This window comes from Myotis davidii, unplaced genomic scaffold (assembly GCF_000327345.1).
Source record: "Myotis davidii unplaced genomic scaffold, ASM32734v1 scaffold234, whole genome shotgun sequence".
Classification (NCBI taxonomy): domain Eukaryota; kingdom Metazoa; phylum Chordata; class Mammalia; order Chiroptera; family Vespertilionidae; genus Myotis; species Myotis davidii.
Window position 1 is genome coordinate 162,117 of NW_006285617.1, and position 11,622 is coordinate 173,738.

General features: G+C 40.6%; 1 protein-coding gene across 1 annotated transcript in view; it reads right to left on the reverse strand.

Moving 5' to 3' along the window:
- Window positions 1–4: 4 nt before the first annotated feature.
- Window positions 5–11,622, reverse strand: part of LOC102771493 (UDP-glucuronosyltransferase 2A1-like) — a 32,036-nt gene continuing 20,418 nt past the window's right edge. The window contains 5 exon segments of the mRNA XM_015559253.1: window positions 5–284; window positions 4,401–4,422; window positions 4,619–4,706; window positions 5,101–5,232; window positions 9,482–9,630. Coding sequence (XP_015414739.1) covers window positions 5–284; window positions 4,401–4,422; window positions 4,619–4,706; window positions 5,101–5,232; window positions 9,482–9,630 — 671 coding nt within the window.

The following is an 11,622-nucleotide window of genomic DNA, read 5'->3' on the forward strand; positions in this document are numbered from 1 at the left end:
TGATTTATTCCCTCTTGTTCTTGTTTCCTGTTCTACCAAGTTTTTGACAAGAAAATAAGCAACATTTTGTGACCAAAAATATAGCAGTTGCCACACAGGCCAGCAGGAACCCAATGACATCCAAAGAGTGGTACTGGACCCAGGTGAGGTTGTGAGCAGCTGGCCGCAGGTGTTTGGCTCCTTTGTGGCGCATGACAAACTCGATCCAGAAGACTGCTCGATCCAAGGGCTTTACAGGTTGATCGTGGTGAATGCTTGATAACCTCATAGCGTTCTCTTTATAGCTGGTAGACAAAGACAGACAGAAGTGAGAGCTTTGTTTTCATTGAAGTTGTAAGTATATGATACCTTTGCCTAACATGTCATCCATAGATGTGTTGAGGAAACATTTAATTCTAGTTGTGACACGAACTTTGCTGATGGAATGGTATTTTAAGAGTTGTAAAGGGGAAGGTATGGAATAAATAAATATTTGACACAATGTAAATTGTTTTACATTTGGTCAAATGTAAACATAGAAAAAAGGAATAAGCCTCATTTGTTTTCAAGAAGGAAATTTAATATTGCTTGAAGTGTGATTTTTAAGGACTCCTCTAAGGCCAAGATTGTGGCTAACACATATTGTGGGAAAACATCCATTAAAAATCATAAGCATGGACCCTAATGTCTGACTAATTAATAATGATAGGCACAAGAAATTGGTAGTGAATATAGATTATTTTTGCAGAGTCTGAGATTCCTCCATTGCACATACTTGTGTGTTTGTGATGCAAAGGACAATGTCTCTACTGGCAATGTCAAAATTGGATGAAGGTACTAGGGTAATTTTAGAAATGGCAAGGAGATGGAATTTGAGTTTTCAAGGTAAATAGAAATAAATTTCTAGAATTTGAGCCCCTAACTATTATGGAATCATAGTAATCAGAGTTATAGAGCTAATATCTCTAATGGTCTCTCAAAACAATAATGGGTGTAGGGATGTAGTTGAATGGGAATTTGTGTCATCACTTGACATTTTGTGGCTGAGGCAGAATTAGTATATTTCTCTCTGTTTCTGGAAACATGAAGATGACAGAAGGTAAGTTGTTTTTGAAGAGATGTCATAGTCTGAGCAGCACACTGTTGGGATTGGGGAAGGAGAAATGAGGTCATCCTCACTCAGCAGTGAATGTGGTACAGTAGATCCAGTAGCAAGGGGTACTGTGTTCTTCTTTTGTGCATAACAAGAAAGAATAATCATCTACACTTTTAATGGAATTAAAATATAGGCAGGGTCAAAACAGAAATTTCACATGGTTTGCTTAAATACATTTAAGGTAAACTACACTGGTGATAAAAGCCTATCTCTCCAAATCACTCAAACTTTTTACCATTTATAGATAGATATTTAATATTGAAATTCACATATATCTTATAGATAAACTTGCAATAAGAAGTTAAGGGTTATGAATAAGAGATCAAAAATTGATTATAAAATAAAAAGAAGTGATAAACAATAGAGGTGAGCTGTTGAAATATTATTAAATATAGCAGATAAAAGATAAATTAGAAACAGTGAGCAATGCTCATGTTGAAAAAGTGAATATACAAATTTATGGACAATTTGGGGCAATTTCAGAGAAATAAAAATTGATTAGAACAATTAGAAAATGATAAAGATGGAAAACAATTGAAAATATTTTAACATTATGCATACATATATTAATTCTTAACCTTTGATGAGATCTTTCAGAGAAAAATAACTAAGATATAACTATATATATATATCTACAGTTAAATATAGGTAATAGATTCATTTTAATTTGTCTTTAGTTAAAATAGGTAAAATTTAAAGTTTCGTTTAAAAATTTATACAATCTATATCTATATATTCTAGCTCTCCTTCTGTATATATAGATATGCTAATGGTATGCATTTAGTGTTAATGATGGTTATTTTTGAATGATTAATATTTGGCAAATTATCACTTCTATTTTTATACTTACTGAACACTTATCTATACTAATAGAAGGGTATTATGATAATTAGACCAGGAGACCTTCCAGGATACCTTCCAGACATCCTTCCTGACAATGCCATGGTGGCGGGGAAGAGACAGAGTGGTTAGGGGTGATCAGGCCAGGAGGGAAGGGCAGTTGGGGGTGATCAGGCTGGCGGGAGGCGGGGCAGTTGGGAGTGAGAAGCCTGGCAGGGGAGTTCAGATTGGGCCTAAACTGACAGTCAGACATCCATTGAGTGGTCCCAGATTGGAGCAGGGCGGGCAGGGCAGTTGGGAGTGATCAGGCTAGTGAGGGGGGCAGTTGGAGGTGAGCAGGTTGGCAGGGGAGGCAAGTTGGGGGTGATCAGTCTGGCAGGGGGGTTCATATTGGGCCTAAACCAACAGTTGGCCATCCCCTGAAGGATCCCAGATTGGGGAGAGTGCAGGCTGGACTGAGAAACACACCCCACCGTGCATGAATTTTGTGCACTGGGCCACTAGTCTACACTAATAAAATAGAAACATGCAAATTAAGCATCACTCCACCACTCTGCCATTTCGCTACACCCACCAGCCAATTAGAGGAACTATGCAAATTAACCCAACAAAGATGGTGGTTAATTTGCATACACAGGCACAGAGCAAAGTCTGAGGATGACTGAAGATGGTGGTGGCAATGGAGCTAGAGCGAGCAGGAGGCTTGGGTTGCTCCTGATGATGGAGAAAGCCAAGCTTCCTGCTGGCCCTGTACTCCACTCAAGGAGGAGCTGGGGACCTGGGTCCCTGGGGGCAACCCAGGCCTCCAGCCCACCCTGGGCTCTGCTCAAGGAGCGACTAGGGGCCTGGGTTGCCAGGGCAGACCCAGCCTTCCAGCCAGCCCTGGTCTCCACTCAAGGAGCTGGGAAAAAAAAGGAGGGGCTGAGAGCAGCCGGAGCAGAAAAGCCGAGCCTTGCTGCTGCGGCTGGACCAAAGATCTGGGTCCCGGGTGCCAGAGGAAAACAGGTGCCAGCAGCCAGGGGAAGGAAGGCATATTGAGTGAATCTTCATGCAACGGGCCACTAGTAATATATAAAGAAGCAGATATATTTATAAAAGTAAGCAGATGAGCATTGTCTAGTGTGGTTCAGTTGGTTGGGTGTTGTCCTGTGTACCTAAAGGTTGCTGATTCATTTCCTCATCAAGTGCCTCAAAATATCTGAGAATTTTTGTTATCATTAACATTATTTTGGAAAAAAACCACGTTGATAGATACTTGAAATCTGAGGATTTTTGCAATTTTAGCAAATCACTTCATCAATTTAGGGAATAAAATAATAAAATGGTGTTTATGTTAGTCACCTTATGGTTATTATTTCAAAACTAGAGGCCCAGTGCATGAAATTCATGCATGGGGCAGGGGAGGTGTGTGTGTCCCTCACCCCAGCCTGCACCCTCTCACAATCCAGGACTACTGCCTCCGAATCGCTTGCCTGCCTGCCTGCCTGCCTGATTGCCCCTAACCACTCTTCTGCCAGCCTGATCAACACCTAACTGCTCTTTTGCCAGCCCAATTGCCCCTAACTTCCCTTCCCTGTTGGTCTATCCTATCCAGCTGGCCTCGTTGCCTCCAACTGCCCTCCCCTGCTGGCCCGGTCACCTCTAACTGCCCTCCCTTGCCAGCCTTGTCACCCCTGTCTTCCCTCACCTGCTGGCCTGGTTGCCTCCAGCAGCCTTCTCCTGATGGCCTGGTCACCCCTAACTGTCCTCACTTGCAAGCCTGGTTGGCCCCAACTGCCTTCCCTGCAGACCTGGTCACCCCTAACTATCCTCCCCTGCAGGCCTGGTTGCCCATAACTGTCCTACCCTGAAGGTTGGGTTTCCCCCAACTGCCCTCCCCTTCAGTCCTGGTTGCCCCTAACTGTCCTACCCTGCAGGCTGGGTTGCCCCTAACATCCCTCCCCTGCTGGCCCAGTTGCCCCAAACTACCCTCCCCTGCAGGCCCGGTCCCCCTTAACTGCCCTCCCTTGCAGGCCTGGTCCCCTACAATGGCCATCCTCTGAAGGCCTGGCCACCCCCATTGTCCTCCCTGCAGGCCTGCTCCCCCACAATAGCCCTCCACTACAGGACCAGTCACCCCCAAGTGCCCTTTCCTGCAGGCCCAGTTCCCCCTAACTGCTCTTCCTTGCAGGCCTGGTCCCTCCCTAACTGCCCTCCCCTGCAGGCCATTTTGTGGTGGCCATCTAATGTGTTGGAGTCATTGTCAATTTGCATACTGGTCATGACTAATCAGCATATCAAGGCTAATTAGCATGTCCAGGCTAATTAGCATATCCCTTTCTTATTATATAGGATACACCAATTTCAAATACATGGTACATTGGACATTCTTGAATATGATGAGTAATGTAACCAATGGTAAGCCATTCAAGGCTATAGTACTTACGAAGGTTCATTAATGACTGTTTTTCAGATTTGAGAACTCAGGAGAGTCTTAACTGAAGGCTCTGTTTTGTGAACCAGAGTAAGCAGGAATCTCTCAAAGGCCAATTGTTTTGTTATATGTGAAATTTTAAAAGTATTAAATGTTGATTGAACTTAGCTGCTCTCAGTTACTTAACTTGTTCATCATCCAACTGTACAGCGTTTCCCCCTCAGTCTTACCAAGAAGATCATTCTGGGGTATCCAATCATAGAGCCGAGTATTGGCTCCTAATGTGGCTGGCTTCTTTCCTTTGTACCTCCATAAGACCTGTGCAAGAAAGTGCATTAATTTTACAAGTAAGAATGCACACTTAAGGAATTTTAGGGCTGTAGAGTTAATTAAAAATCATGTAGTCCATTTTATGTGATATATAAGAGGTACAAAAAGGGGTAGTTCACAAGCATTGATTGTATTTCCTTGAAAATCACTTTGCAAAAAGATGTACTGTATTTCCATAGTATTACAAAGGCTCAGTAGGCAAATGATCAAATGGGTCGAAATACATTTTAACGTTTTGAGAAATTTGCACTTAAAGATTGTGTCAGTTATGCTCAATGTATAATGAGTTTCAGCTTTCATCTGGAAAGAGTACTATTGGTTAGCTGCATTTTCTCTCCAATTGGCAAGGTGGCTGCTAACTAGGATCGTAGGTTGTACTGACCTTCTGTGGAATCTGAGCGAGGGCTGAGGCAATGAGATTGGCTTTTTCTTCTGTGAGGTTTTTGACCATTGACCCCAGAGAGAACACTACAACTCCATGTTCACCTGAACTTTGGACAAATTCTTCCATTTCCTGTAGAGATAAAATTCTCTCTATCATGAAAGTACAGGACCACAGGGAAGAAAATCTCTTACATCCTATACAATAAAAGTGTAGTATGCAAATGCCCCCTCTACCAGTTGTCCAGGAGTTTGACCAGAGGGTTGGGCTGGCCAGGGGAAGGGAGGGAGGCCCTGGCAGTGGTGGCAGTGGTGGCAGGGGGCTGAGGGAAGGGAGGAAGTACGCAGCTAGCAGCCAGTGGTTGCTAGGGACCTACCAGTGCACAGATTTTGTGCACTGGGCCTCTAGTTTCTAAATAGGCAGGGTCAAGAACAGCATCAGAGAAATTGTTAGACTTGTTAGGTATTCTGCCACATAGAACCATCTAATCTCTTTAAGAGAAAAGTTGTTTCTGAAAACTATGGCTTAAATATATAACGAGTGATTACAACTAAAGGCATGGAGTCAAACCGTTATCCTATATAATAAAAGACTAATATGCAAATAGACCAAATGGTGGAACAACCAAAAACCTAACAACTGAACAACCAGTCGCTATGATGGTGTGTTGACCACCAGAATGCGTTCGGAACATGGCAGGCATTGGCAGCAGGTGGCAGAGTGCAGAACATGGCGGGTGTCAGCTGCAGTGGGATGGTGGAGCAGGTGAGCTGGGGCGCCAGAACAAGGTGGGGTGTCAGTCTTTGTCATCAGGGCAAGCCTCTGGTGGTTACTGCAAATTCTTTGCTCCCCACGTCGCGGTCCCACGGGGAGCTTTCATCTGCTGCTGGCGCCAGCCTGCTTGCACCCACTGCCAGCACCAGAGCTGCCCCTTGCACTGGCGCCGGCCCCCATCGCTCAGCACTGTCAGCAGTTGTGAACTGCAGCTGCCAGCTCTGATTGCCCCGCAGGACTTCTCCACCTCCTCCTGTTCCTGAGGGCAATTGGGGCAGCAGCTACCACTCGCACCCTCTGATGGTGCTGGCCCTCCTCGCTCCAGCTGCTGGCATGTGCCCCAATCGCTCTGTGCCATCAGCGGGTAGAAACAGGGCCAGCACTGTTAGTGAGTGGGAGCTGTGGTGAGAGTGGGGCTGTTGGCAGACAGGGGTCCAGGGGCCATGGAAGGAGGGGCCAGGCGGGGCTTTAAAGGATGGGCCAAGACCCACCCTTGTGTCCACGCAGCCTGGCAACCCACAGTTCCTTTCAAGGTGCACCAATTAGTACCAAATAAATAGGTAATAAGAGGCAAATCTTCCCATGGTATGTGAAACTATTACTACCAAAGCTTAATTTTATGAACCAACAGAACTGTTTGCAAACTCATAAAAATATTCCTTGGAGGGAAACCCCCCAAAAGGGGTTTAGAACTAAGCTTTAAAATTTTTAAACATGCCAGTTTACAAGCAATAAGTTATTAATTACTTGATCTAACTTTCTGTTAGGAGTTTAGGATATTTGTCTGATATTTATTCTTTCCCTGATTTATAGGGCTAAATAGAACTTTTAAAAAAGGGATATACAATAATTGGTTTAAAAGATGATAACACAGTCAAACACCTGCTATAATCATGATAAATTTATGAAACAGTGATTCACTCTCTTTGCACAAGAATGTGACACTAACTGCATGCCATTAATTTGAGCCTTAGTACAGAAGTAAAATATACATTTCTCTGCAAAATAAAATTCGCTGCTTATGGCTGTTCAGGTTGAACACTGGAAAGTCTTGGATTGGGGTTTTGCACATTGCAATCTATGTGAATGTCAATCTCTAGAGATGATGATGAAATCTCTTTGTAATTATTTGTGGTTGTCTTGTGATCACTGACATGTCTCAATATAAGGCTAGTAAAATTACCAGGGGAAAGATGATGCCACAAAAGTAGACTGCTATTTTTAGCTTAATTAAATTTAGGAGAATACCTCTGAAATCACAGGAATTGGTGTTTTATCATTTTTATTTATCTTCTTAAGCATATGATTGAATAAAAAATATATACAGCACACACACACACACACACACACACACGCACACACACACATTAAAACTTAAATAGCTACCTGTCTGATTTGGATTCTTGATTTAACTGGCTCCCATTGCTTTTTTAAAAAATTCTGTGTATTCAGTGACTGGTTTAGTTCTTTTTTTCAGAGATATAAGCCATGATTAGTATTCATTTGCTCAAATATCTATATTAATAATTGGGTTTGAAATGGAAAAATTCTTCCCTCTTGTGAAACATATCTGAGTTGGTTTTATGAAATTGTAATAAATAAAATAGTGTGTCAAGGTGTTATGTAGTAAGCCACAGAATGTGTCATATCTCTTACTCCACCTTTATTTAGATATTGGTTAACTCTCTCCTGTAATAACACCCAATAGAATTTTCCTTAAGCTGTAACTGATCAGTAAGAAAACCATATTCAGAATCCTGAAATGATATTTTAAAGTTAAATATGCATCTTAGCCAAAGCAGAAATCAAGAACTCTACTGGGAACACCATTTCTTCTGCAACCTTCAACAGTGATTATTTAGTTTACTTATAACCCAAGCAAATGAGTGTTTGCTCACTCCCTATGGATAAAGATAGTTAAATACAAGATAGTTATTACTCTGCTTACCTATTATTCTCTTTTGTTTCCCAATATTGTTTTCTTCCAACATTTCTGGCAGCCCATATTTATTCTTTTATAGCTTTGGATTGTGTTATACAATTTCCTTTTTTTATTCAAAGAACAAACAACCAAAAAAACTGACATCATGGTCTTAAAGAACCATTCCAACATTTGTGTTTCTTAGTTCTATGACTTCTAATATGTTGATGACTCCCAACCTATTTCTAAATGCTCTGCTGGGACAGAAACATTGTATTACTCATACAACTTCTAGAAATCTACATCTCAAAATTCCTTTGGCTCCTTAAAGTGAATTTGAACTCTCAAAATAGTGTTTCATTAATTGCTTCTTTTTATTTTGTTCATATATTTTTTTAATTTAAGTTCTTTATTGTTTAATATATTATATGTCTCCTTTTCCCCCTATTGACCTCTCCCCGGCCACTCCCACCCCTAGCACATGTTCTCCCCCCACCTTGTCTGTGTCCATTGGTTATGCTCATATGCATGCATACAAGTCCTTTGGTTGATCTCTTACCCTCCCCCTCCCCTGTTTTCCCTCAGAGGTTGGACAGTCTATTCAATGCTTCTATGACTCTGGTTCTGTTTTTGTTCATCAGTTTATGTTGTTCATTATATTCCACAAAGAGTGAGATCATATGATATTTATCTTTCTCTGACTGGCTTATCTTCCTCTTGAAAGTACCATGTGAATTATTTTGCCTTCAGCTAATTTTGTTGTCTTTATTGATTAAGGTATTACATATGTGTCCTTATCCCCCCTATTTCCCCCACCCCCGACTCCGGTTCATGCCCGCACACCCCTGGTGTCTGTGTCCATTGGTTATGCCCATATGTGTGCATACAAGTCCTTTGATTGATCTCTCTCCCTTATCCCCACCCTCCCCTACCTTCCCTCTGAGGTTTGAGCATCTAATCAATGCTTCTCTTTCTCTGGATCTGTTTTTGTTCATCAGTTTATGTTGTTCATGTTATAATATTATAATATTAATATTATGTTATAATCCACAAATGAGTGAGATCGACATCTACACAATGGAATACTACACTGCTGTAAAAAGGAAGGAACTTGTACCATTTGCTACAGCTTCGATGGTGCTGGAGAGCATTATGCTAAGCAAAAGAAGTCAGAGAAAGATATGAATCACAATAATTGTTTCTTATTTCAGCAAAGGCCATGCTATCCAAGAATCCATGTCTTCTGGCAATATTTACTTCTACTGACTAAATCCTGTATAATCCACCCAATAGTTCTCACAAAAGCGTTATTATCATGCAAACAACCATAGTATGTGACCCTATTCATAATTCCATCACGCTTGTTAAGAAGACTACAGCAGTATCCTTAGTGGCTTTCAATTCTTTAGTTTCCTGTTTCTTCAATCTCATACCCACACTATAGACCCACTGATATTTATAACACACTCCTTAAATCACTTCATTCTTCAGCTTAAATATCAAAGTAAAGTCAAAACAAAAATGTAATATCACTCATAAGAGACCCCTATGACTTGGAAAATTGATTTTGAGTAGCAAACTGAAGATACCAAGCAGCACATCTCTGTTATTTAGACTGTAAAGTTTAGAGGGAAATCAGAATTTTTATCATATGTTACACAAAATCCTCCACTATAATAGACGTACCTTAGGTAACGGTTTGGCAGGTTTACAATGCAATCCTCCTACAAACTCAAAATTAGGTAAGTATGGACGAGGAAATTCAAAATCCCAATATGTCCTCATTAGCCAAATTTCTGCTTTCCCCATAGTTTCACATAACGTAGTGGGTCTTCCTGGAGAAAATAAAGTTGGGAGGATGTTATTAGCATATATGTTTGATAGGAAATAGTACATTCAATAAAATAAATTTTATAAAATCAAATAAGAATGAAAAATAAATTCACAAAGATTAAATTAATAAAAAAATGTAACCACAGCTCCAAGTACTGATAAATTTTATGTTCACTGTTTCCCTCCAGTTAAATGGCAGATGATACATTAACCCCATCATGTTAGCACCAAATCACCTCTCAATAGTTTTCTAATTTCCTGTCAGGAATATATTTCCATCATCTAGATCAGTGGTTCTTAACCTTCCTAATGCCGCAACCCTTTAATACAGTTCCTCATGTTATGGTGACCAATTTCATTGTTACAAATTGAACATAATTAAAGCATAGTGATTAATCACAAAAACAATATGTAATAATATGTAATTATATATGTGTTTTCAGATGGTCTTAGGTGACCCCTGTGAAAGGGTCGTTCGACCCCCAAGGGGTTTGCATCCCACAGGTTGAGAACCGCTGATCTAGATTCTTATACTTTTTCATTTACTCATATTGTTGAAGAATCCCACCAATATCAGTTTACCTTATCTTCCTGAGACAAATCCAATTAATGTCAATCCATTCATCCTTTGTTTTCTTGGTAGGAATTATTCCCAGTATGACTCCTTTTAGAATGTGAAGTATACATTACACATTACCGATATCACACATTTATTTTAATGTTGCCTTTAAATGGTTTTTCTTGAAAGGGACAGAGTCTAAGTATTAATTTTAGAAGATTTGTTGGAAGAGTATTGGCAAATGACCAAGTCAACCATTTTTATACACAGAAAACATGTTTTGTATCTAAGGAAAGAAAATCCTCCATTCAGGTGACAATCCTCCTTTCTTGAGGATTCTAATAGAAATTAGTGATCATATACACCCCAGGTTAAGTAGCCTCTTTTTAGTCATTATTTTATATGTTTGAATATGTGTCTCAGGTTGTATAGTCAGATGCTCTAATTTGATAATGAAGAAGAATTGTGCAAAGACACTCAGCTTGAAGATGGCAGAAATTAGATGAGAACACCACCTCACAGCTTCTATGCCAAAACGTTTATGTCCTTTATAAGTCTTGTTCCATTTGTGTGATGTCCTGCTTGATCAGCAACCGCCTAGGGAAAATTATTGTGCATAACCTGTAAGCCACATTTTAAGAAAGATCTAACTTAAAGTATTCACTGAAAATCTGTATCTGCAGCAGCACAGTATCAAATCTAAAGCCAATCAATAGTGAAGAGAATGAAATTGAGCAAAAGTATGAAGTTCATAAATAATTTCATAAGAAATATTATGTCATACTGAGAAATTATGAAGCAAAAATATAGAATTAAAATTCACCACCCATCTTTTCCCCATCATATTACACAAAATGAGTGATGAACACAGTGGAAAATTGTGAAAATAACATCCCTATCTAATAATAGAGAAACATGGTAATTAGCCATACCTCCGCTACCCTTCCCATTGGCTATTCAGGGTGATATGCAAATTAACTGCCAGCCAAGATGGTGGCCGGCAGCCAGGCAGCTTGAAGCGAACAAGAGACTTGCTTGCTTCAGTGACGGAGGAAGCCAACATTCCCCACCTGCTGCTGCTGGCCTCTGAGCTTGCAGTTTTAGAAACATTGTTACAAATATAGAAGCTAAACAAAACCCCAGAAACCTGCTTTCAGCCAGCGAACTTCAGCCAGCAGGACTGAAACATTGTTTCAATTATAGAACAAACGCAGAACTCTGCTTTCAGTCAGCCGGGACCTCAGAGCTGGAGTGAGCAGGACAGAAACAGTGTTACAATTATAGAACACAAACAAACCAGATACCTGCTTTCAGCAGCCGAGGCCTCAGAGCTGGAGCCAAGCCTCAGAGCTAAAGCTGGCCCAGAATAAAAAAAAAAGAAGAAAAAATGGAGAGGCTGAGAGCTTCCATTGCCGGGGGGCTTGGCCAGCCTTAA